This window comes from Silurus meridionalis, chromosome 1 (genome assembly GCF_014805685.1).
Source record: "Silurus meridionalis isolate SWU-2019-XX chromosome 1, ASM1480568v1, whole genome shotgun sequence".
Classification (NCBI taxonomy): domain Eukaryota; kingdom Metazoa; phylum Chordata; class Actinopteri; order Siluriformes; family Siluridae; genus Silurus; species Silurus meridionalis.
In genome coordinates this window covers 23,495,299-23,522,896 of record NC_060884.1, presented here as the reverse complement: position 1 = coordinate 23,522,896, position 27,598 = coordinate 23,495,299, and the positions used below count along the sequence as shown (strand labels likewise).

Genomic DNA, 27,598 nt, shown 5'->3' with positions numbered 1-27,598 from the left:
TAATACTTACTTTAATATGCCTACTATGGGACAAGGTAAATAAATCTTGTGTGCTTAGGCTTTCAGCAAGGATTCCAAACGTATTATTTTGTTTACGAGTGTAAGTGTAATGTATGATAAATATACACATTTCAATTAGGTAAATGAAAAAAACAATAGAATGTGAAATCGTTTTTTTTTTTCAAGCCTACAATAAAAAATAAAACAGAATCCCTCTATAACTGGTACAGAACATATCTGGAGGCTGAAGTTCTGCTGAACTGGGTATTACCTTGCTCTTGGAGTTCCAGCTGAAGTGCAGGCTGTTGGTCTCGCTGGGTACCGGGAGTATGAAGGAGAGAGCATAATGATTCACCACATCGTCCCTCACATAGTACAGCTCAGCATCCAGACCTGCACACACGTGCGCGCGCACACACACACACACACACACACACACACACACACACACACACACACACACACACACACACACACAATAGGGCTAATTAGTACAGATACACATGAAAACAGGGGGGGGAAGCCGCACTCCATTCTCTTCTCCATGCAAAATATGGTTAAATACATTCCATGATCCAGAGTCCTTATGACTTTTGCATTTCACCACAAGAACTTTTAAGCACTCATTTGGAGACTAATGGATTTTGCAGAGCTTGGACGTCTCTGAGAGGAGAAACCCACAGCAGCCCAAAAACATTTCTCGAGGCAACAAACCATCTGAGTACATGATACCAACATGGTCTTTCTTTATGATCAAGGAGCACAAATAAAGCATGTAAATTAACTAAATCATAATACATTTCTTAACTGAATCTGTGGAATTAAAGAGGAATAAAGAAATACATCACTTAAATCTGACTAAGCCAAGACCTACCATAAAACAGCCAAAGTAACTAACACTGCCCCCAAATATCTGTGCCTGGGAGAGCACCCGCTCATTTTTAAGACAGCTGGGTTATATATATTACGCTCATTATCAAGGCTATATGGCATGAGAAGAAAAAAAATCCCAGCTTGAGGATGTTTATGTTTGAGGTCCTCACCCTTCACTATCACCAGACCTTAATAGCCCGTCTCTTCCCTCAGGCTAGCCTCTACGTTCTAATAACTCAGCCTGAGGACGTGCTAATCTAAACAAGGTCTTGGCCACAGCCGCATTCCTCGAGCAGCTTCTACCCGAAAAACCCTCTCTCTCAGGGTGTAGCGCACACCTGTGCTATGAAAGACGGGTGCATTTACCCCCCGTTAGCAGGGTGAGAGCAGGTGCTGATGGATAGGTGGCTGGGGTTTCATGCTGGAGGCCGATTCCCACACACCAAGGCATAGCAACACGTGAAGCTGAGTGACGGCTGAAATCTCGAGCCGTGCCCTTGGGCAATCCTATCTCGGCTGCGGGACTTCGGCTGGGTCGAGTGGAGCCAGACTATCAGCCTGTCGAGACTGTCTTTAAACAAGGGGGAAGGGGATTGCAATTCCTCCCCCAACTCTTACAGTACAGCAATAAAGGAAAAAATAAACAAAAAGTTTTATTTATTTGTGTGGCAGCCTGGTTGTGTGGCAGCCTGGGGTGTGGCAGCCTGGTTGCATATTTGATGATCTGTTGTCACAGTTTTAAAGCACAAATTATCCCAAGCTTTAAAATATTTAACATGTACATGTAATAGCATTTAGCCTGCTTGGACCCAGAAGTGAAAATTGAGAAGTTTATTTTAAATATATAATAGAAATCTAATAGATAATAAAATGTATATGTAAAAATAAATATATAAATTATAAACAAGTATACACAGACAAACAGACAATGATAGAAATTAAAAACTATTCTAATTCAACGAAAATATTGTCTCGCCATCTCTAGATTGATCTTTTCTACTTATTAGAATGTATTTATTTATTTAAATGTATTTATTTACAATGGAAGTTGGGATAGTCAGATTTTATTACCACCAATATCAGTCTTTGTCTCATCAACAGAGTTAAGTCACACAAACTCATTGACCTCTGTTTTGTCGAGTAATATCTGTTCATGCCGACATGCTCATCGGTTTATTCAGTCTGTTCTGTTTACCTGCTTTTCTTAGATTTTATTTGAACTTTTGTTAGATTGTATTAAGCCATTTATTTTACAACTAGTCATCTGTACATAGTGTCGAAATGCTCTTTATTTTGAAGGCATCGTGACGACATGGGTACTATAAACAAAAATTAATTCATAACAAGTCATAAACAAACTTGAGTAGAAAGGTTTTAGACATCTATGAACAGACTGACAGCTGAATGACAACATGTCTGGCAAACTACTAGTTACCCCACATGATCCCTGCAGGCAGACGGCTAATGCGAGGTTAAATAAATTCAACACCGTTTTGTTAAAATGTACGCGTTTCCTCAACATTGAGAAAACCTACATTTATAGTTCCAAGCCACTATGTGCAAATATTTTTGTTTTCTTACAACAGAGATTTAAATGTATACTCTTGGCAGGAATACCCAAACTTGGTCAATTCCTGAATTTTCATTTTTGGCTGTTTCCCAAAATTCAGTTGGTTTCTGAAGACCACAGCAGTTTGTGGTTTAGGGTGTATAATGAACAATATGTATTGGGATTAATGCTGTGTGAACTGAAATGGCAATCACAGCTGTTTGGAAAAAAAAATAAAACCACTATTTCAATGTATTAAAAAGCATGAGTAATTTATGTTTTAATACATGACTGCAGACAGTATGACCCATAATTATCATCAGTTGTCCATCTTCCCTGCCAGGCCTCTAATGTAGCCATTATCATTTCCTGCTTTTTCCCCCCATGGTCTTTCTTTATTCAGACGTTTCAGTCATTGAAATGCAGCTCTGAGTGGGTGAATGACTTGGCCGGTAAAAAACATTCCACATTCTGCTCAGAAAACCTCCACAGTGACTTGATTACTATGTTCTGGACTTTGAAGCTTTCTTTGGGAGCCAAGTTTTAAACCTTATGGCTCTTCAACAAAAGCAGTTTCCATAATTCCAGAAACAGAGCCTGCTGGGCTGACGAACACACACAGCACGGAGTCGACCACTCATGAAGGGACATTTCACAACTAATCGGCCAACTGTGCCAGGACACAACAGCTGTACGTGTCACCGATGACCTGTCAGAATGAACACAAAAAAAATCCTGCTACCTCTGTAGGGTGAGGATTTTCGCTTGAAGTAATTGCCTTATTTTGGATCTGTACCGCTTAAAAACAGATTGCTGGGAAAATGAAAGGAAAGAGAGTTAGAGGGGCACACGGGTTGAGCGGAGAGTGTATTCTGAAGTTTAAGTATTTCCATTCTTTTCCTTAAACCCTAGCTTTGGAGGTTCTAATCAGTGTCATGCTGGAACAAGTGCTTTTGGAAATAGCAACACAACCCTAACTCATGGGGGATGGACTGAATGTGGGCGCCAAAGGGGTCGAGGGTGCTTGACCCCCTGCTTTTATGGATCGCTCTTCTGCGCCAGTGACAAAAAAAAAAAAAGGATGAAAGGGGAGCCAGGACGAACTGGAGAGAACTGATGAAATGAAAAAGTAGCAGAATGAACTCACCACAAAACAAAACACAGGCAGACAGACAGACATAGTGATGTCCATCAGAGTTTACTAGTTCACTATAAAAACCTCTATAGTCTTTTTACTCCACTGTATTTTGTGGAAAGCATTTCATCTTTCCTCTGTGTTTTCTGAATCGAGTAACAACAAGTTGCTTTGAAACTCTCTGTGGTCAACCACACAAGCTTTAAAAAAATAAAAATAAATAAATAAATAAAAAAAACTCACTGGTGGTTTCCGTTCACTCTGACACCAGTTCTTAACTAAGCACTTCTATGAGGGGATGCAGCGTCTTTCTTTATGGTTTCAAACCCCCTTTCATGCTTAAGCTGCATCCACTGTTCTTGGAAACAAAAAAACAAAAAACAAAAAAAAAAAAAAAAAACATGCCAAGGAGAAAACAAGTCTAGTGATTTAAAATCCTGTGGTTGATCTTGTTTTTGAAAAAAACTTCAAAGTTCTCAAATCTTGCTACTATATCTTATCCTCAGACTGGTGGGTGTGTGCCTTGCGTCTTGCTGGGTGGGATAGAGATGGATTTTTGAAAACTATATGACAGAAGAATAGGAATGAAATCTAAGCTCAATCAATACAAACATGCAAAAAAAACAAAAAAACAACAAAAAAAAGTAAACTGTCACAAATACAAACAATACAAGATACATATAGGAGACAAATAAAATTTTATTTATTTACTTTTTGTTTATTTTTTTTTTTAAAGCTGACGTTCAGGTTGAAGTTGAGTTTAGAGGGTGTGCAATCAAGACAAGGAACAGAAACATCACACTAATAATTTTTTCAAAATTTTGGCAGGATGAAAGGCATGAATAACCCCACCATCACCACCAATACCATCCTAGTTTAAGCCACACCGACTACCAGGAACAAATATACCAAAGAGAGAAACATTTGATATATTAAACGAATACAGATACACATTACACACACAAGTCCACAGAGAGCTGATGGCATTACTCCACTACTGACCTGGGTATTGCTGGGATTCAGTACATGTTAGCACATGCCTCCTAACACTACAAACACTAGAGAGTGCAGGCATAGCTGAATAGTGAGACAGCTGCAAGCAAAATATGCACAGAATATGCACAGAAAGTCCACATTAGAATAATTCAATCCAAATGCATTTCAATGAACAGCAAAATAATGCTTGTTATTTTCACTTGGGAATCCCAGGTGGTTCCTCGGTGTCTAATAAAATCATGTCACCTGATATATGGAGCGAAATTAAACATCTACATAAGATTATTTTTGTAAACACAAAAACACAATTTGTCATGCAAGGTAGAAACCACTGAATTCCACAAGGGATGAGATTCCATGAGTAAAACCACAACAAGGTTTCTCTGAAGCTAATCAGTAGGTTAGGAAGATATTAAACAAGCACTAAGCAGAAACTCATTATTTCCCAATGGCCACACATCATAGGAACATCTGAAAAGGGAGTTAGTTCCAGATTTCACTGAGGGAACACCTTATTACCGAGGTGCCGCAAAGAGCAAAGTGCTAATCCTACAGACTTCCTCATGGTGGAAACCTACAGGTACAGAGCCCCGACTCATCATTACTCAATCCATCTTTTTTCAATAGCACCCTTTTTTATTTGTTCATAATTCATTTTAGATTTAGTGTCTAGCGATCTGGATACAGCAAAAACACGGTTAGGGTTGTTATACATATTTAAATCAGGATTAAAACATTTAGATTCAAACTTAAATAATACACAATATAACAAAATCCTATGTGACAATACAACAACAGAGTGTATTCTCCAGCAACGATGAGAACCTCTCTCGAAACAAGGGGTGCACCAAAAATCGTTGCTAATTTACATTTATGGCATTTGGCAGATGCCTGTACCCAGAGAGACTTTTCCAGAGGATTCTCTCATTTATACTTGTGAACATTTGAGGGTTAAGGGCTTTGCTCAAGAGCACAACAATTGCAGGGGATTTAAATTCACAACCTTCCAAAAAAAAAAAAAAAAAAAGAAGTCTAATCAGGACAAAACAATTCCAGTTATTCTTTCTACCATTTTATGTGGGATAAGAAGTTTTCAGGTAAATGAATTCTAATAAATATCATGCTGTTGCCTTTCTAAAACCAGAACAAAGCCTAAGGCCCACATATGCTCAGGTAAGACAAAACTTTCCTATACTAAAAGCCTTATTTTGCATAAGCACTTGTGGTGCTCATGGGAGGTCAGGGACCATGTGAGAGGTGGAGATTGTGCTTCTCTTACAACTCCATCCACCAGCACTTCAAAACAAACCCGGAAGGCAGAGTCAGGGCCGACAAACATGAGACGAGTGCATTTATCAGATTGAGAAAAGTATTACGTGGATGTTTATGTTTGAACGTGCATGAGCAAGATCAGATGCGTGCGTTATCCCCGCTCTAATCATATTCTTCGCTTGCAAGGGGTAACAGGATGTGAAAAGGATATATGATTTGCATGCCTTGTACTCGAGGGAAAAGGAAATGAGTGGTTTTAGGTACCTACAGACTGTCCAAAATACATTGCCATGACAAACACACAATCTATCTGGTTTTTATTAGGAAAAAGACGACTAGTCACTGGATGAAAATTAAAGGAAGAATGAAATTTGCTGAACAAGCTTCAACATGAAGCTAGAATGCCACTAGAATACAATGGAAGCACTGGATGTTCTGCTATATAATACAATAGATTGCTGTTTTAGAAGGATCTACAATGCTCAACAAAAAAAGTAAGCAAGACAACTTTTAACTGTATTCTGAGTGCCGAGGTCTGTCCTTCCATCCAAAAATTAATTAAAATAGTCAATTAATAAAACTTCGGCCACAGTCACTTTAGACTTTCAGCACACACAAAAAAAAATCTTTCAAGGCTGCTGCAAATATGGGTGACAACATATGACATCACACAATCTGTTTTTTGGATTTCATATTATTATTGATATGAACTTAACACATTATAGCTGGGATTATGCAACACCATTATAAACAGTGTGTCTCCAGCTTGTATTTCCTGAATAGATCATGCTGTGACGTATCAATCTTCTATCGATCACTCGTCTTCAAGTGATAAGAACCGACAGGTCAGAGTTCACCAATCTCAAACTTTGAACTGCAATGAAATGTTAAACATCTTTGCACAGAGCTTGCACATTTGATCAGAGTAACTGCAGCCTTAGTTCACTACAGTGTGAACTGTATACTACATAATATCAAAACGCCAACTATTAATTTCTTTCACAGCAGAATAGTGATGTTATGGAAATGTTCAATATGCCAACCCATTGGAAAACACTGCAGTTTTCATGGAATCGAACTATGAATCAATTAGTTGAAACCACAAAAAAAAAAAATTATTTACACTTCCATACACAAAATGCAATGTGTGCATATACACCAAAAAGCTAAAGAAAAATAAAAGATCAAATCCCCTAGCTGTTCACCATATTTTTGAGAGGTACCTTTCCATAAAATCTATTGTCAGTATGATGGAAAGATTGAATCATATTAGTGACTTTGTTCTTTGAATCTCGTTCATCGAAGTGAACAAATCTTTGAGTCATATAGTTCTTTTCGTTCCTTTTATCAGAAATAAAATGTAACATTTTCAATAAGCAGATCCCCAAACAGTCTACATACGCAAACTTTGACTATAGTTCCAATAATTTATATATGTATATATAACTGCATAGCGTATATGAGAGTCACTTGACAAAAGAACGAATGACTTGGACTAGAAGAGTTGAGAGGTAAACTACTCCAGTCTGTTTCCTGTACATAACCCACAGAGATTTTGCGATGCTCTGCTCATGCAAGTCGTATGTCGTTTACTTCTGGTCAGCAGAGCCGTGTTCTTGTGTGTGTCTGATGACTGAGGTGTATGATAGAGTTAACAGCATGCCAGGAGTGACAGCACAGGAAGCAATGTAGCATATTTACAACAGTAGCAAATTACACAGCCAAAGGGGCTTCAGAGCAATCATGTCCTTTGCATGGAGAAAAGGAGGATGTTGCAGTATGATTGAGAATGATCTCAAAAGAAAAGGGTTTAAAAAAAAAATACATTTGAGAACAGATAACAAGCACTGGACTAAACTTAGAGTTAAAAGAATAAAGCTGTAGCAAGAGATTTTATAGATGGAGATGTTTTTTAATCAGAATTTGGAAAGAGAGATTAATCTGCCTACCGATGGCACCAAAACAATCAAACTAAAGAAATGTCACCTTGGCTAATACTGACAATGGATAGAAGAGTTATTTTAATTCTGATCTATTTGCAGCAGAGACTTGACTTGTTGAATGCATACCTATTCCGTCACATGATTCTTTGTGATCATATTTACTACTGTAATCAGCTGTTCTCTTTATGTTCTCACAATTCATAACTTCGGAGCCAAGAAATATGATCACACGTGGTTGGAAAAGCACGGTACAGGGAAAGTTTAATTCAGTTTTTTTTTTTTTTAGGGCTGGAATGAGGGACTCCATTCATGTTTTTGCTTTAGTGTTTAAGCCTCATTAGCATAGCAAAATGGTGGAATAGCTGCTGGTGGAAAATCCTCACTGCTCAGATTGCCCTATCAGCACAGATGGTCAGGAGGGCAGGCAATCAGCGTAATACCAAACAGGTGTGGGCTAAAAGTAACCAAGGAGCCAGCAGGCAGACCAACTTAGACCTGAGCTGCACACCAGACAGAAAAGTACTTTCAGATGGACTTACCATTTCCATGCAACACCATTGGAGGATACACATGAAAAGCGGCATGCTTGCCTGCGGAGGGCCGGCGGGGAGGGAAAAAATGCCAAGGTGTCACGGCTACCTCGATTAGTAAAAGTAAGCCTATCTTGGGCTGCGCAAAACACTGCATGGTATTTCCAGAGTTTTTGTTCTCCAAGGAGGCCTGACCTGAATAGTGCTCAAGCGTAGAAGAAATCGATAACACTTGTAGCCTGCACTTTCCTTTCCGTGCTGGTGCTTATTTAAAGCAAAGTCTCAGAAAAGAATGGATAATCTGTTCGAGAATCAGAGCCATGGCACCAGAACTTTGAGGCTGGGGTTAAAATTTACATATGCCTTAATTTGCATACCTGTCTGTGCATTTTTTCCATACACATATTTTTCTGTACTCTCCAGAAAAGACAGCAAAAGCTAAATAATCTAAATATTAGTGTAATTTGTTTAAATGATGGCAAAAATAAGCAATATATTGGCCCATAAACCAAATTCATGGTAAGTAAAAAGAGAAATAATCAAACAAAAATCCATCATGCTGACTTACCAAGTGTACAGCAGCCCTTTTGTGTACATGTATCTATACTTCCACACAAAGTGCAGTGTATTTCTAAATAAAGCCTGCTACATTGATATTTGCATAGTTAACACTTACGCAAAGCAACTTTCAAGTAGGGCAAATCCAAGCCAAGCATCCAGTTAAATAGTTGAACAGTCACAACATTTATAGTCATAACCTTATGGTCAGTAGCAAAGAGGTTTATTCAATAATTATATTGTGAAAATGTTCCGATTTTCTGCTTCCCAAAACATTTTCTCCTTGTTAAACCAAAAAACCAGACTGTAGGAAAAAAATTTTTTTTTAAACCTAATTTCACAGCCATGGCAGTGGAAATGTTTCCAGTTCATTTGTTGGGAGTCTCCTTCAGTCTCCTTCACGAGGGACATTCCTCTGTTGGAATTTTTTATGTGATTGCTCCAGGTGAGGTACTCACATGTTTAATGTAGCAGATACAAGCAAACTTTAGACTCACTGAATGCCAGAAAGCAAGTTCATTTAATGGTGATGGAATAAAGTGGGCGTTTTGCTGAGGATACAGGTTTATTTAACAACAAGGCCATTCTTGATTTCATGGCTACACCCTGTTTTCACACTATGAACGAGGCGAAACAACTTTATATATAAACACTCCACAGGCTATATCTGTACACAAACCATTTCCTATATTTCCTAAAAGAAAGTTAACGAGGAAGGAACGTGAGCTGGAGGCAGTGAATGCGAGCAAAGAAAGACGGAAGAGTTCAGTTCGAACCAAAAGTGGAATTAGTATAGCAGTGCTGCTCCACTAAAACACTGCCACAAAGTACTTCAACGAGCGTAAAAAATAAAAAAATAAAAGTCTAAAAAAGGAAGTGTGGAGAAAAAGCAGGTGCTGAAATCACATTCTTGGCTGCTAGAGCTGCGTACTGCATGCGAAACATACCGGCGAGAGAGAAACAAAAATGGAGGAGAGTCCTTCTGCTTTCACTGTGGCGCTTTGAAAAGGACAGGCGCAGAAACGTGAATAGCGCTGACAATCATTCCTCTCCTATTCACTGCCTCCTTTTGTATACGCTCCCTACTCGTCTTTCAGTTCGCTCCCCTTGAAAGCTTCCCTCCTCCTTTTCTTTTTGGGCTCTGGGCGCACGTTCAAGTTAAGCTGGCTATATGGCCGCTGCAAAAGCCTCGGTCAATAGTGCAGGACGTCGGCATGTTATTCAAGAGGCAGCTTTTTTGTAGGGTTTAATGGCAAAATGATTTCACTCGATATCAGGATGTTCAGTGATTACGGCCTCTGTGACATTCCAAGGCACTGTTATCAGATCGTCAATCAGAAGTGCGATATTTGATATGGTGTTTTGAATGAAAGGGGGGGTTGAGGAGAAAGAAAAACTCCTGTAGGGTCCTAATTTCTCGTTTTTCTTCAGAGTGAAGGGTCCTGTACACACACAACAAGCATTCTGATTGAGTCTGTAAGACACAGCGAGCTAAAGCAGTCCGGGTATTTTATTACAAGCAACAGTACAGATGCAGCAGAAATGTGGCAGAACAGTTATTCAGCAAGGCCTCTTCACAAGTTTACACACTGACCTTGTCTATGAGAACCAACTAAATCTGAAATCACACAACTTCCTTGGTCAGACACTGCTGCACATGAATAAATGAAGAAAGCTCTAATGATGTGTGTGTATGGAGGTCTGAAACATGTTTCAAAACAATTCAGACACCAATAACATTGATAACCATACATACGGAAACACGAGCACAGAGAGCAGTATCCCCTAAGAGGAGATGTTTTTTTCTGTTCTCTGGCAGTCATTAGAGGTGTTTTTCTTACATGGTTTTTGGAAAAGCTATTAAAATGCACTGGAGACAGCACAAAAAAAAATACCAGCAGGACCACTCTAATTCATTGCTGTACTCAACAGCTTGAGTGCCAGAATTAATGTGCGATGGAAAGGCACAAGCTAATCCAAACATCTGCCATGGACCCGAGAACAGTCATTCGCATATTCATGTCTTTCTGATGACTGGTGCTGGTACAAAGCCTCATGATGCTTTTCTGCGACCACCCACTATTCGACACACAAAACAGGGGACGTGTTACAGATTTGTGGCATGTGGGCCAAACAGGTGCGGTGCAGGTCTCCATTTGGAGTCGAATGTTTGCAGACATCCCAGTTGTAGTTTGACAGGATTTTTTTTTGTACAGACACCATTGTATTGTAATCCGATTTGAACAGAGCAAATAGGGAGGAACAGGCAACAATACAGTGGGTTTAAACTGGAACATTTCTGCAGTTTAGATGCACGACACACTATCATAAAACTTTTACATCACGAAGGAAACCACTTTACTAGGACTGTATGCAATCTAACACTCCCACCCTCATCTAAATATTTGAAATAAATCAAAGTTCCTACCTCATAAGATATCTTAAGTATGCACTGTGTAATTTGCTTCACATTGTCACTTCTGAAAGTGAATAATGTTGCAAATCTGCATTTGTCCCCCTAGATACGTTTACCTTCTAACTATTCAATTGATCTAAACGCTACTTTTAAGTATTTTGGTAAACCACTGTTACGTTTATTTTCAGAATATTGAAATGTAAATAAAGTATTAATATTATATTGAATACAAGACAGGAACACAAGCCGTTTCTGTGATTCGGCCTACGTTTCCTTCCTAAATGTGGCATAGTTTCCCGTCATTAGTATGACTGCATTTTTCAGTACTTTACACGTGCCGAGGTGGGAAATTACTTCATTAAAGTTTACAAATGGCTAATTTCAACAGAGTCTGGATGCAGCATTAGTCACTGCAGATAGCTGAATCTCTTCTTACCCAGACCTACTGGCTCCATCAAGCCAATTAAGCTGAACTTAAAATCTAAAATTATAAAACCCTTATTAAAACTAGCAACTTTTCTGGTGTTGTGCAGTCTCTCATGTAATTCACTTTGTAAGCAAAGGCAATAAATAACCCGAAAACCTGCAAAATCCCAAAGCTTTCAACATTCAGGTAATCGCTCTTCAAAGTAATGGATTAATGCCAAAAAAGAGGCATTACACTTAAGCTTTAAAAGCCATCTCTGGTGATGTCACATGACCCAGGGGCCTGAGAGTGCTCTTCACTACTGTGTACTGAGAGCATGTGCAGTAATTCAACAGCAAGACATGAAACCACATCTAGGTCTGTGGATCTTTGTGCACTGACAGCACGCCTTAACATCTTACAGATACAGCTCCAGGGTGATTTCTTTAATACGATATAGAACTCTATAAAAGAAATACTTTATCACTACACGCTTGCCTCACAGGTCAGCCATCTGAACATACTGTTTCTCCTCAGAACATGTGGCACAGGTCTACTGCTTTGAATTTGTTCTGGTGTTTAGCTCATGACTGAACATTAGTTTCCTGCTGAGACGTCTAAAGGATCGTTTAGACTAGAAGCTTGGTGACACACTCTTTGGAAGGACGACAGCTCTGAGGACAAAGGATCCAGATTATTGTGGTTTAGTTGCGGCTGCTTGCTAACGAATCCAGCCTGGCCTTCACAGGGACGAAAGCTCCTTTATTAATTAGAACCATGTGAGCCGTTTCTTCGTCTGCCATGTCACTCACACCGCCACTTTTTTTCTTTTTACAAGGGGGACCCTAAATGTGGCCTGAGAGGGTAAACCCGTCAAAATGTGTAATTGGGTGTGACAATTCGAAAGTCTATGTTTGATCAGAAAACCAACTACTACATTCCCACATGCTGAACGACAATCTGGTTAATTTCCCTGCTGGACTACAGAAAGTTCAAAGTTAACTCATAAGTGGGGAGGTGCGCCTGATGATGACGTCTGACAAAGAATGATGAACCACAACAAACCACAAAACCCAATTTTTAAGGGGGGGGTTTATAGTATTATTGGTGATGAAAGCTTAGACAGGCAACCTGTAATAAATGTATGGTGTACTCAAACTTCCAAAAACAGGGACACGAGGGCTCTCATGACTAAGGCTGAGTCCTCCATTAAACCCTAATTAAAAGCTGAAGTCATTTTACATTTAAGACTAAATATCTATTTAATATTTTTTTTTTTTTTTTTTTTTTAAGAGTGAGCAAAGACGATGTGCACAAGCCAGTGTATATGGCCAGAAGTATGCAACTACCCATTTGTGGGCCTTATACAAACTGTAACCACAAAGCTGAAAGCACAAAATTGTATAGGATGTCTTTGCATTTATATCTACAGTAATGGCATTTGGCAGATGCGCTTATCCAGAGCGACATGCATCTGAGCAATTGAGGGTTAAGAGCCTTGCTCAGTGGCAGCTTGGTTGTGCTGGTATTTGAACTTGTGACCTTCCGATCCAGTTCCTTCACTACTGAGCTAACACCTTCCTGTATTTGGAAATAGCATTACAATTTCCCTCCAGTTGAACTAACACACCCCAAATCAGTTCCCGCATGACATTGGCGACGTGCAAACAAGCTCTGTGAAGCCATATTTTGCCAAATTTGACATGGAAGATGTCAAGTGGCCTGCACAGAGCCTTGATCTCAACCCCAACAAACACCTCAGAGATGAACTAGAACGTATACCGCAGACCTTGCGGTTCTAAAACTTGTGAAAACAGAGTTCGGTGAGATTTGGGATTAGTTTTCACCAGGGGTAATGAAAACATGCAGCAACAACCAACCAAATCATTTGCTAAACACGTTTCAGAGCTCACTGTAAAAAAAAAAATATATATATACAGGGAGTGCAGAATTATTAGGCAAATGAGTATTTTGACCACATCATCCTCGTTATGCATGTTGTCTTACTCCAAGCTGTATAGGCTGGAAAGCCTACTACCAATTAAGCATATTAGGTGATGTGCATCTCTGTAATGAGAAGGGGTGTGGTCTAATGACATCAACACCCTATATCAGGTGTGCATAATTATTAGGCAACTTCCTTTCCTTTGGCAAAATGGGTCAAAAGAAGGACTTGACAGGCTCAGAAAAGTCAAAAATAGTGAGATATATTGCAGAGGGATGCAGCAGTCTTAAAATAGCCAAGCTTCTGAAGCGTGATCATCGAACAATCAAGCGTTTCATTCAAAATAGTCGACAGGGTCGCAAGAAGCGTGTGGAAAAACCAAGGCGCAAAATAACTGCCCGTGAACTGAGAAAAGTCAAGCGTGCAGCTGCCAAGATGCCACTTGCCACCAGTTTGGCCATATTTCAGAGCTGCAACATCACTGGGTGCCCAAAAGCACAAGGTGTGCAATACTCAGAGACATGGCCAAGGTAAGAAAGGCAGAAAGTCGACCACCACTGAACAAGACACACAAGCTGAAACGTCAAGACTGGGCCAAGAAATATCTCAAGACTGATTTTCTAAGGTTTTATGGACTGATGAAATGAGTGAGTCTTGATGGGCCAGATGGATGGGCCCGTGGCTGGATTGGTAAAGGGCAGAGAGCTCCAGTCCGACTCAGACGCCAGCAAGGTGGAGTACTGGTTTGGGCTGGTATCATCAAAGATGAGCTTGTGGGGCCTTTTCGGGTTGAGGATGGAGTCAAGCTGAACTCACAGTCCTACTGCCAGTTTCTGGAAGACACCTTCTTCAAGCAGTGGTACAGGAAGAAGTCTGCATCCTTCAAGAAAAACATGATTTTCATGCAGGACAATGCTCCATCACACACGTCCAAGTACTCCACAGCGTGGCTGGCAAGAAAGGGTATAAAAGAAGAAAATCTAATGATATGGCCTCCTTGTTCACCTGATCTGAACCCCATTGAGAACCTGTGGTCCATCATCAAATGTGCGATTTACAAGGAGGAAAACAGTACACCTCTCTGAACAGTGTCTGGGAGGCTGTGGTTGCTGCTGCACGCAATGTTGATGGTGAACAGATCAAAACACTGACAGAATCCATGGATGGCAGGCTTTTGAGTGTCCTTGCAAAGAAAGGTGGCTATATTGGTCACTGATTTGTTTTGTTTGGTTTTGAATGTCAGACATGTATATTTGTGAATGTTGAGATGTTATATTGGTTTCACTGGTAAAAATAAATAATTGAAATGGGTATGAATTTGTTTTTTGTTAAGTTGCCTAATAATTATGCACAGTAATAGTCACCTGCACACACAGATATCCCCCTAAAATAGCTAAAACTAAAAACTACTTCCAAAAATATTCAGCTTTGATATTAATGAGTTTTTTGTGTTCATTGAGAACATGGTTGTTGTTCAAATTAAATCCTCAAATAAAATTAATCCTCAAAAATACAACTTGCCTAATAATTCTGCACTCCCTGTATATATATAAAATGCCACTGAAAACAGCTGTACAAAAAAAACACTGTAACTGAGTTGGATTCTCATCTCCATCTGCCATCTCGTTCACAGTGAAAGTCTCCTTTCCCTCTCCTACGCATGAAAGGGTTATTTTTAACTTTAAGTGGAACTGCTCGAACTTGGATGTGTATGATTTTGGGAGAATGTGTCACTGGGTGGCACTGCCCTTTAACTACACATTGCTCCTATTTCTTTCCACATCAAAGGAATTAATTAAATTCCCACGATCATACTGTCTATACAAATTTATACAAATATACAAAGATGTCATAACTGTGCCCTAGTTTTATAACAATTTGTCTAAACAGTAATGCTCATTGATCATCTAAAAAGGATTGAAAAGGCTGTTAAACCACTGTTCCACTGTCTCATGTGGTATGGCAATTGAAGACAGTCACAATGGGACACACCTGTGATGTGTCTGGTGTGAATATGTTGTTACGTGTACTCTCCTGGGAAAGCTAAATACAACCAAGTGACCTCACAAAACTCTCTAAATACCCGAAGCTTCAAAAAACCTCCTAAAATGGTTTTTCAACAGGCACAACAGACGCTTTCTTGCTTCCAAATGACACATTCCAGGCTAAATTAACGCTTTCCATATATCCGCACAGACAGCGACTGGTTCTCATCTCCGCCCCCCCCCCCATTTCTGGAGCTTCTTCTAACAAAGAGATTTATATATTTTACCTCCTTCCTTCAGTGCTATGACACATACAGATAAGAAGCGGACCTGAGAAGTCATATCTCCACTCCTTCACACTGTCAGGTCTAACAAGGAGTATAAGAGTGACTTGTAAATACATGAAAGGATGAGGCCAAGGGTGAAGGTCAACCCATAAAGTGAGCTGGGTACTGGGACGAGTGAGAGTGGAGACACGTTGACCATCTGGACCGCCATGCTGCAGAAAAGAGAGACTCTCCGTGTTACTAATTAATGCCAGGGATCTTCCAGCCTTTATTCATTTAGAAGCATTTCATCTAGTAAACAAATCGCTGGAACTGTGTACTGCCTGACAATCACCAAAGAAATTCCACTACAATGAAAAGAAATGGGACAGAACAGAAGTAAATATTAAGCCAACAAGTCTTTTAGGCTCAGCTGAATTAGGAATCCTTGCCAAAAGTCAACAACAGTGAGTAAATAAGGCAGGTTATAACTCAGTCACACCCTTAGACATCAACTGCATGTGAAAGGATGGCAGTGCAGAGACAACATCCAGGAAAAACGTACTTGGTGTACTTATGCAGCAGTCCTGTGTGTAGCGGGATGGGCACGATTATGAATTCATACAATTGAAATGCAAAATATAAAAATGATAAAGCTCTGAAGGTAATGTTGTAGCTACCCTAGAGCTGGTTAACAGCAACACATTTACTATGTGGACAATAGCTTACATGCAAGGATGACCATATTTAACTCACAAAATCCTCTCAGTCATAAAATACTGAGAAAATATACTGTAACCTGACTCAAATCTTCTCTACATGTAATGTGACGCAAAAACACAGCAGCCCCTCACTAAAAACCAGTGCTTGAAAGTCACGAAGTAAACATTATTCATTACTGTAGATAAGTAGCTTTTTCACGTATCAGTACTTTACTAAAGTATTTTTATTTTAAACGATTTTTACTTTAACGTCACTACATTTTAAAGTCAAATATCTGACTTTTTCTCAACTACGAATTCAGTAGTTCCGTTATATTTATGAGTGGACTCTGAACTTTTGATTGGCGCTTGGTGGTATCTACTTATCACCAACATACAGTTCAGTGTCGGTTCAACAGCAAGCAGGACATTTTGCGAGATTGCGAGATAAAAAGTTAAGTAGTTTAAAAGAAGGTTTTGGGCTCATGATAATTTATTAGATATCAGTGTTTGACTCATTATCATTTTATTAGTAGATTGTTGTGTAACAGAGTCTTTTCAAATAAACTGAGTTGATGAAGCAAAGAGTCTTGTAAAAAAAAATGATAATCGGAACATTAAAGCCATAATAATCCATAGTATTTTGGATACTTAAATACATTTGAAGGCAAATACTTTTCCTACTTTTTCTCAACTGAAAGTTTTAAGGGAGCACTTTTACTGGCGTAACATTTTAGCTACTGTATCTCTACTTTAACTCAAGTGCGTGGTTTGTGTACTTCATCCGCCACTGCTGAAAGCAACTTACTAACATTTTGTCAAGGGCACAAAACATGACTTAATACACTACAAAATCAAATCCTTTTTTCCTACCCTTTGGTATTTATTTTCTGTATTATGCTAACTAGCAGGTGAAGTATATGAATCCCAAAGTAAAAGATAATGATTGCTTTCTGAAAATAACGTTCCACTCAACCCGTTTTGGTGAAGCACCAAGCTGTAATCATGCATGAAACCAAAATGGGCTCTGAAAAATGCCCAAGGCATGCAGCTATTTTACATAAAAATGAAGAGGCGGTTAAACACAACAACTGCATTGGTGTTTGTGCTGAAAAGGGGAAACGTGAGCTCTATAGTTCCTATTTCATGGTATAAACAATTTGAGTAAGCAAACCAAAGTCAGTGAACAGCCAAAACCAAGCGTCGTCAATTCCACTATTACATAACCCCTGGACTGCAGTGATGTGAGCAAGATGATATTCTTTACTGGGTCTAATTAATACGATGGAAAGTCTGGCCTTCATTAATTTAGGAGCATTATATCTAGTAAACACAACGCTGGAGTTGTGTATTACCTTTTGTAGCAACGTGGCGGCTGAGAAGAAGAACACAAACTAAAAACTTTGTCTCAATGCCAATGGCATAACTTTATTCAGATTATCACAGTGATTAGACCCCAGTTTAAAGGGGGGGAGATGGGTGGCTCCTGGGGGTGTGGGGCAGGAAATTGCCATAAGGTTCCTGCCCAAACCAAGGAACTAGCCACAAAAAAGAATTAAAAAAAAAGACCAGAACAACAGTGAGAAGCTCAGCTGTATGCAGAACGATCTTGCAGAAGGGCAACATATCAAACACATGCTGTATAGATCAGGAACAGCAGCATGGTGGGACTTGATGCAGTAAAGGTACTGAAGACCTGACCAACTGGAGTAACATTCTAACTTTTATAGGGGAAATAAAAAACAACCTAAAAAAAAAAACTGCAATGATTTATTAGGTTTACAACATTTTATAAGTTTATCAAAATCATAATGAAAAATCATTTAAATCAATTTACTTTTCAGTTCATGTTTTCCTTTTTAAAACAAGTATGTATCTGGAAATCTAGACATCAGAGCACATGCAATATCTCATATAATCATACCAGCCCTGGAAACCAGAAAACACTATGCCTGTTTGAATTCTGTAAACACAAGCAAACCAGCACAGAAGCACGGTGGTAAACATTAGCAGTGTATCTGCTAGCCTTTTTAGTAAAAGAAAACACAATGACAGCCCTCTGTCATAAATTAGTGAGGGCATCTTCCTTGACCACAGTGTTGAAGTGCCATCGTCAGCCAAGCGGACACACCAGCCCCCAGAATAGCACAGACATGAGAGTGCATGCCGAGTCTGTAACCAGCCGAAGCATACACGGCTTATAGTTTACTCTTGAGTCATGTTGAGGTTTGGAGGCTGGAGACAAGAGTACATGAAAAGAGGGAAGCCAGGCCAGGTCCATCCTCATCATGACGTCATGCAGGAAGCAATGAAACCTTACATGGCAAAAGTATGCTGCAACCAACAAAGTTTGATATTTATCTAAGAGTGCAAAAGCAGCGATATGAGGCTCTGGTGCACACGTTGTTGACCTCATTACTTAATAATCCATTCTCTAAGGTGTGCTGGAACAGGAAAAACTTCTTGTGCTTTGTGCCAAGCACAGCGTTCATCAACACCAAGCTGAAGGCTTTTATCTAGCTTACACAGATCAATAAGACATAAGGAAGACTGGTATGTGACCCATCTCTGTCCTGGCATCCTGGGGGTGAAATTAACTTCCCCTGACTGTCCAAACAGCTGTCCAACCCACCTCTTCAGTAAACACTTAAATGAGCACTAATAAAAAAGTACACTAGTACATGCACAGAGATGTTTCCTTTTTTTTTTTGATTTCTGGAATATTGCATTTGCTGAAGGCTGGCAGTGTTCTTTCCCTTTACACTGAATTAACCCTCATCCATTGGATGTTTAGCTGAACTGTGTAAAACAAGATGAGAATGAATAATGCCTCCTAATTCAAATGGAAACCCAATACACGACTCTCGCTTATTCTTACGTTCGCCGTGATCATCCCGAGACACGAAACCACTGCATGCCGTTCAGCAGGAATTTGTTAGCAGGAGCACTTTGTGAAAAGCGGTTCCGAGGGGGAAAACAAGTTTTAGCAACCAAATTCAACAAATGCCAAACTTAGCTACCAGCGCAGTCTCCTTAAAAAACTAAAATCCCATTTTCGTCATGTTTACTACGCGTCAGGCTGAGTTGAGTGCTGCGGTTTTAAGGGAACTCTATGCCATGCAAATGTAAATGAACAGAAAAATAAATAAAGGCATCGGATGACAAATTTCATCATCTGGCAGTCTCCTACTGTTTACAAGGCAAATCATTTTTAAAAAAGTGCCCTGTGCATGCACAAGCTCTACATAAGCCACCCTGCTGTATTGCTATGAAGGGATAACACTGATGAAACCATTTGTTCTGTAGTAGAAGCCTACCAAATATAAATAAATAAATAGAATAAAATAACTGGCTCAAGATTAAGATCTGTAAAAGGAATTACAGACCCAGCAGACGGACAGAGAGGAAATAACACAGTCATGAGGGGTGAGGGTTGGGAGTAAGAAAAAGAGACAAGGTATCTTTCCAGTTTATGTTGTTTGGCAGCATGTATTGACATCGCTCTGGCAAGAGTGAAGCCCGAAATTCAATATGCACTCAAATACAGGCAGCATCTAAACAGCCAATGAGATCTAAGCATCCAGACTTGGAGATGACAACAGTCCAAAGGTTAATCAGATATCAGATAATTAGACATCAGCTCATGCTTTTAGCAGAAAACATAACTAAGTATAATGCAAAGACTTTGGACAGGAGGAATATAATCCCCATGAGTCACAATACAAGCTCTTTAAACCACATCAGTGGCAATGAGATTCCTTCCCCGCACAACAGACACCTGATTCTCTCAGGCAGCAAGAAGCTATTATTGAGCCTGTCAGCATCTCACAGATAAGTGCACTGTGATCCGGGCTGAAGTTCTTTTTTTTCCTCTCTGAACGCTACAAACAAAGACTCTTAGTCTGCTTCTGGCAAAATGACAAAGACAGGTCCCTAAATCATTTTGGTATATTGTAGAAAGAAGCTTTAAATTTAAGTAAAAAAATTATTTTAATTAAATTAAAATAAACAATGAACTTTTTTTTCAGAACTGACATTTGTCATTATCTGTTAGATTCTGTAAAATAACTAGAATAAATAAACACAAGTGGTGCTGCTTAGATAACTAGTTAATCGTGAGGTTTTCATTGACACTGGTTCAGTAAAGCTTGAGCTTTCTGTTCATGATTTATCAGGCGAACCAATCACAGTGCACTCTGATAGTATCCTCGTCTCTGTTTGCCACACACTCCGCGACTGCAGACAGACGGCATTCATCTGCATGAGCTAAATCAAAGGTAGATTAGACCGAGGACAGGCACAACTGTATATTAACTGTATAATACAAATCAGTGTGATCATTTCATCATGTAATGAGACACGTAATCTAAAAAGGTATTTGGTATCCTGAAATATAAATGGCAATTGCTCATTATACAATATTATATGTATACATGTACAGTACATGTAGTAAACAAATAATTACTAAAGAGTGTTTTTTTGTGTGTCAAAAACGATGAAATGCTCTGACTGCTGATCGACCAGGCACCACTACCCTGCAAGCAGGATACAAAAGGACAAGAACTTCACTCAGCAAACGAGAAACAAACAAGGAAGAGCAGAAACATGCACATAGTTTACTTCTGTGATTGGTAATGCAGTCGCAAAAGAAACGGGCACGTTTTAAACTACACATTCCAGCATATTCAGAACAAGACAGACAATACAGCAAGAAAAATGCTGATAATTATAATCAGACTATTATATTTATGAAGAAGTGTAAAGGCCCAAAATGTCTTCATTAATCAGCAATGATGAAACACAAAAAAACGCCAGGGCACAGACACAGCATGGGGAAATTATGGTTAATACAACACGGTTTACAACCTACTTTCTCTTGTGCTTTTCAAAACAGATTAGCAGATTATTTGTATGTATTTATTTGTACTGTATTTATTGCGTACTGTTTTCTGTAAGATGTTAGAAGTTATGTGGTTGCAACATGGCTAGTGCGGTTTAATAAGATTTAACTGGAGAAACAAATACTGATCCTGTCAAACTAATTAAAACGATCTGATTTTACTGTTATCGTATTAAAATGACAGCAGGAGCTTATTTCCCCGTGAACGACAATGATGGTGTAAGAGTAGTGTACACAAACTAAAGCACGCAATGAGGTTGTTCAACACAGCTGAGTTGAGAAGTTGAGTTATCCTTGTGTAATCTTCTTGTGCATTTTATTTTTAACTGTGATTATCATGTTATGGTGTAACATGGTGAGAATTTATTTGGGAACACCAACAAAAAAATGACAAATAACTGACTAATTAGAGAAATATGAGAAACACTTTGAGAACACTTGCAGCACAGTTGTGAAGTTAGTAGCCACTGAAACGTCAACTGTATGAGGACTATTAAAAACAGTGCAAATATTAGAAAAGTCAAGACTCCGGTAAGAACACCAGACATAACATCTCGCATAAGAGACATACCACTGATGTGAATCAGAGAGAAACATTTCACTCTAGGTTCTTGCAGCATGATATACACCCTGCTTCCTTTTCATCCTGGAAAACTACTCCAGTACCACAAGCCTTTCATTAGCATGTCTACTGCGACACTTGTGATGGTAATGATAGGTCATAGACAAAAGCTCCAACGCCCAGCATTTAACAACCATTAAACAATTCACACTTCTACAAGAAGTTACCCCTGTCTTCCTGTGAACTTTAAGAGGACGGCAAACCTCGACTGTCTAGCAGACCCGTGACATAGCTGTTGCAGAAACAAGATTTGGCCTCACAACATTTTTACGTCTTAAACGATTTAATCATTGACTGCATGAGTGCAGCATGACCTGAGTCACACACACAACAGGATAATTTCCCTCATGCCAGACAATGTGGGTCCTGTCCTGTTTTTCATGTGCTTCCCATTAGTGTCAGAAGCAAGGCTGTGCAATATGAGCCATCACGCTGTAAACAACACGCAAAATCCTAAGCGTATATGATACAAATCTAATTTTATTTAGCTTACACCATTTCCTGCATTTACACCATAAGTGCATTATAACATTGTACATTTGTTATTCATTTAATTCCTTTTTTTGTTTTCCTTTCATCGTGTAACAGACGGTTACCTGTATATACATGACAAACTTACACCTTGAATATACCGTAATTAAAAGAAAAATACAGTTAAAGACAGGAATAAAGTCAGTCACATTTGCTATCATTAGAGTCTCTGGTGTTTCTACAAGTGAACTGATTTCTGGTGGATTGATTACTGTTTACAAGATTTGCAGGAGTTTTATATATAACAAGCCCTGAGTGTCAGATGAAAAACAACAAACAAACTGCTGTAAACACCTCCTTGGGTACAGATTTTCATATTGAGGGTCCACAAATGTTTTGAACTAATATAATGTTCTATTTCCACATTTTGCAGACGTGGATCAAAATAAATACAGCACCCTGACAAGAAGTATACTGATCCCAGCAAATACTGAGGGGGTTTAAGTGACCATTTGTATTCTGTATAATATTTTTATACTTAATTCTAACACGTCTCATAAAGTCTCCAGACTGGGACACGCTCAGACTTTACGGAACCCATCAGAGCAGTTGCGCTTGAATACCAAATGCATCCCGGCTCCCTATACAAGCGTACTATATAAAGTATAACCAGACATGAAAACTAGTGCACTTCATGTCTAACCAGGAGCCGTTTGGAATCTGGCCTGCTCTGAGCATGCGCAAGAGCGCTCGTTTTTTGCTTAGACGTGTTGCTGACTCCAATTTCCAATGAACTCATTCTGAAACACACTTTAAAACAAAGAGCTGGAGAGGAAAATACTGAGAAGAACTAAGGAACCTCACTTTGTACACTCCAGGTATTAAATTACTTTTCCAAGCTAGAGGAAATACTGTGCTTCCACTTCCAGTCTGCTTCACCCCCAAACCGAGCCAAAATGGCCAAAGAGCAAACACACACTCACCCAGAAGTTTCTTCACCTCCTCTTCACTCATGTAAACGTTGACACTCGGGTGGTTGTTATTCGCGCTGGTGCTAATTATTCCGCCGGGTCTGGTGAGGCACAAGGCCGCCTGGACTTGCAAGAGCAACACGCAACCCCCGAGTGTCCTGAGAGCTGGAAGCGTCCGAGCGCAGCCCCCAGACCGGCGACCCCCGGAGCCCCGCGCCGCCTCCTTCTGCCCCAGCATTGCGCCTTCACGCTTCCCCCAAACTGCTTTAGCAAACCCCGGGTTTTTACCCTCATCCAAAACTTGAGTGGCCCCCTAAAGGTAACATTACTACAGCAAATGTTGATGACGACGTTAAAACCCCACAACGGCTTGGTTTGGACTCGGTTCCTCGGCTGCTCTTGGCCGAGCTTAGCGCAACGCTAACGACGCGAGCTAGCTATAGCTAACTTTGTTCCAAGTCTCATTTGGTGCTCCGGCTCGCGTCACACAGCTGCACGGATGCGCGACGCCTGTTTTAGCGTCTTCTCACTTTTTTTCTGATCAATTATAAGCCTGCATTCACACATAAAACAATCTTTACGGACCGCGAAAATAACCAGTAAAGTCCCGTCCCGGTCTTTCCTTTCATGGTCCTACCAACCGCACACACACCAACACACACCCCCCCACCCCCCCAACTGTAATCTCAGTTTTCACCGGGGAAAGGGGGCGGGGCCCGGATTGGAGCGCGCGTACCCAACGGAAAGGCTGGATACGGGGTGCGCGCACGCTCTGGCCTGCTGCACAGCACGCGCTTGTGGCGCGCACACGCACAATCATTTTTTTTAGACTGACCCAATAAATTTGGGTTTTTGAAAAAGATCAACAGAGATTATATCATTGACAGTTTATATTTTATACCCAAAAGCATAAAAAATACAGGAGAAAAAGAGTTGCATGATCTTTATGAGGATAAAATCTGAGCTGCCACATCTTCTCCTCCTTCTTCTTCATCTTCTTCTGTTCCCTTCTTGTTATTTTATTGCTATTATTATTAGTATTTTGTTGTTCTTCTTCTCATTATTCTTATTATTCTTATTATAGGGAAGTAAGAGCTTAGTGGTTATGGCTCTGGGTTGCTGGTTTCACTGTGCTGTAATGTATATGTGGCATGTACAAAAAAGCCTCTCCATAATGATGATGATGATGATGATGATTATTATTATTATTATTATTATTATTATTATTATTAGTATCTTCTTATACTTTTATTACTATTGCTGCTACTACTACTACTGTTATTGTTATTATTATTACTATTATTATTATTATTATTATTATTATTACTATTATTATTTTTATTAATAGTAGTAGTAGTAGTAGTAGTATTGTTAGGTTTGAATAATAGGTTTATATAATGGGTTTGAATAATAGGTTTGAATAATGAATATACACTACTAATGGCATTAAGCAGAGTAATGCAGAAAAAAAAATGAAAATGAAAAAAATTTTTTTTTCATTTTCTACATTAATACATAAAAGCATTTTTTCAATAATAAATAAGAAAAAAGTTTCATGATCTTTTGATGTTAAAACTGAAATACTTTTATTACTACTGCTGATTCTACTACTACTACTACTACTACTACTACTAATAATAATAATAATAAAATAATAAATAAGAATAAGAATAATAATAAAAGAGACTTTTACTTGCTTTTACTATTATTATTATTATTATTATTATTATTATTATTATTATTATTATTATTATAATGAGAAAGAGGCAGACAAAAAAATAAATCGCCACTTTTTCTTCTTTAACTACTATTATTATTATTATTATTATTATTATTATTATTTTTATTATTTTAGGGAAGCAGTAGATTTAGTGGTTTAGCCTGTGGATTACAGAAAAGAAGGTCAGGTTTCATCACACAAACTTCATCAAACAATATATTATAAAAATTTTAAGATAACCTGATAGAGTTATAAACTTCTCACAATCTAGTGCATATAGTGCAGGGCCACCTAGTGGTAAAATAAAGCCTGACACAGAGTCCAGTAATTAATGACGAATTGTGTTGTTTAAGATTAGACTGCCAGTATATCATGAGGGACTATTTTAAGTCACAATGACCTTTAATAATCAATTCAGTATTGACAAGCATATGTGGCTTATATATAGGCTGATCTGCAGAGATCAGTTGCATTACAAATGGACATTGTTTTAATTTCCTAGGATCTGTCCATTTCCATTGTCATTTTAAAGCCATCGGACATCAGCTAATGATAAAAAAAAGACAACAACCATTTTTAATAATTTTATTATTAAAATATTCACCTACAAAACACACCTATAAACACTATTTACAGAATAGCTAGCAGAGAAACTGGATTTATACAAACACAAAGACCTGTGAGATGCTTCCACTAATTGTTTGTGCTCTTGTTGAGAGGCGAGGAAAAACAGGGATTTTGAAGAGTACCACTTCTACAGCTGTATAAGATGGCGAAGGGAGATGCAATGGGGCCAGCGTTTAAAGAAAAATTCCCTGAGGGACTACATAGCCACGTAGTGTCAACATTACAAATCCATTCCAGTTGAGGTATGCTATTGATGCAGGGTAACTGCCAGGCTGTATTTTACATGGTGATCTACAGAATGAGATGTGGAAAAAACTGTTGGAGTAAGCAATTCATGGATTCACGCTTGGTACGAAGAGGGGTCTGTGCTTCACCAAGTTACTACAGCTTTCTGAAATACAAAAAAAAAAAAACATAAAGTATTCGGTCCATAATTCAGCAAAAGTCAAGATGAGCTGTATAACAAACTTAAAAAAGAAGTGCAGTCACCTTTATTGCTGTCTTTGAGTTCTGCGGTCTGAAAGAAAACGGAAAGAAAAAATGTCATTGCTGGTTATAGAGCACATTTTATTTAAATTGTCTAAATTATAAAGCTTTAAAATCTTATAAAGCAATAATTTTAGACAGGTATCAATAACTTTTAAAATATGAAGAAATTCAATGGCATTAATCTGTATGTTTTAATTTCTTTTTACACAAATTAAGTCATAGCATATTATATTACAATTTGAGTGAATTCTTATTATTTATACTTTATTGTCATTTAAAGGTTTATACACTTTTACAAATATAAAATCCTGTACAAAATAAATCAGGAAATCACTGCAAATGTAATGTTTACAGTGTAATATTGCAAATTCTTCTACTACTACTGCTCAAATTGGATCAATAGGGAAAGATGTTAATCAGAGTTAAATAAACCGGACATGTTTTATAAAAACAGGAACTTATACGTTGAAACTAAGTTTCTCTGTGTCCTGGATAAACTGTGAGGTTGACATTGGTGACTGACCAGTCCAGCAAAAGAGACATCTTCTAGCAAGAGATGTTGTTGAGGCTGTATGAGATCTTGTGAGAAGCTTGTATGAAGGCTTTTGTGTCATTAGCATAGTAATGTTGGGGGAAGCAACAAAGCATGATAACTGAGTCCTATGTTTTTTGTATACAAAAGGAAAGTCGAAGTTCAGTGGTTAAGGCATTAGACTCTCGATTGGAATGTCGTAGGTTCAAATCCCAGCGCCACCAAGCTGCTACTGCTGGGCCCTTGAGCAAGACCCTTTATCCTCAACTGTTCAGTTGTAAGTTCGCTCTGGATAAGGGCATCTGCTAATGCTATAAATGTTCAAGGACAGCAAGAAGTACTGAACTGAGGCACTCTAGTAGTGAGGTTATAAGGTAAAGAGGTAATGATGATTATTCACAATGTCAAAGAAAACAGGCTGGTTGTTGATAATGATGAAGATGATGATGATATTGGGGAGGACTGAATACAAATAATTCTTTGTGCCTTTGTGTAAAGCCTTGGTGAATACAAAGAGGTTAGATTCTGTAAGGTAATTTTGTTGAAAAGACAATTGTGTCAGAACATCAAAATCCAGGGTCTTGGACATGGATAGATCAAACAAAACAGGTCTAAAGAATACAGTGGTAAAACCATTAGCAGAGATACAAGGTGGTTTATCAAAAATCTTCGAGACTAGTTTTGTAACAAG

General features: G+C 38.7%; 2 protein-coding genes across 6 annotated transcripts in view; both read right to left on the bottom strand.

Moving 5' to 3' along the window:
- Positions 1-24,218, bottom strand: part of ryk (receptor like tyrosine kinase) — a 51,821-nt gene extending 27,603 nt beyond the window's left edge. For all 3 annotated transcript variants that reach the window (XM_046875510.1, XM_046875669.1, XM_046875585.1), the window contains exons 1-2: positions 23,552-24,218; positions 272-393 (exon numbers count right to left, since the gene is read on the bottom strand). In XM_046875510.1, coding sequence (XP_046731466.1) covers positions 272-393; positions 23,552-23,777 — 348 coding nt within the window. In that variant the 5' untranslated portion in view covers positions 23,778-24,218. The remainder of the gene's footprint in view (positions 1-271; positions 394-23,551) is intronic.
- A 1,612-nt stretch (positions 24,219-25,830) lies between these two features.
- The window catches only part of sned1 (sushi, nidogen and EGF-like domains 1), a 49,925-nt gene continuing 48,157 nt past the window's right edge, over positions 25,831-27,598 (bottom strand). For all 3 annotated transcript variants that reach the window (XM_046858631.1, XM_046858639.1, XM_046858648.1), the window contains 2 exons: positions 26,376-26,403; positions 25,831-26,277 (listed from right to left, as the gene is read on the bottom strand). In XM_046858631.1, the coding sequence (XP_046714587.1) occupies positions 26,378-26,403 (26 nt within the window). In that variant the 3' untranslated portion in view covers positions 25,831-26,277; positions 26,376-26,377. The remainder of the gene's footprint in view (positions 26,278-26,375; positions 26,404-27,598) is intronic.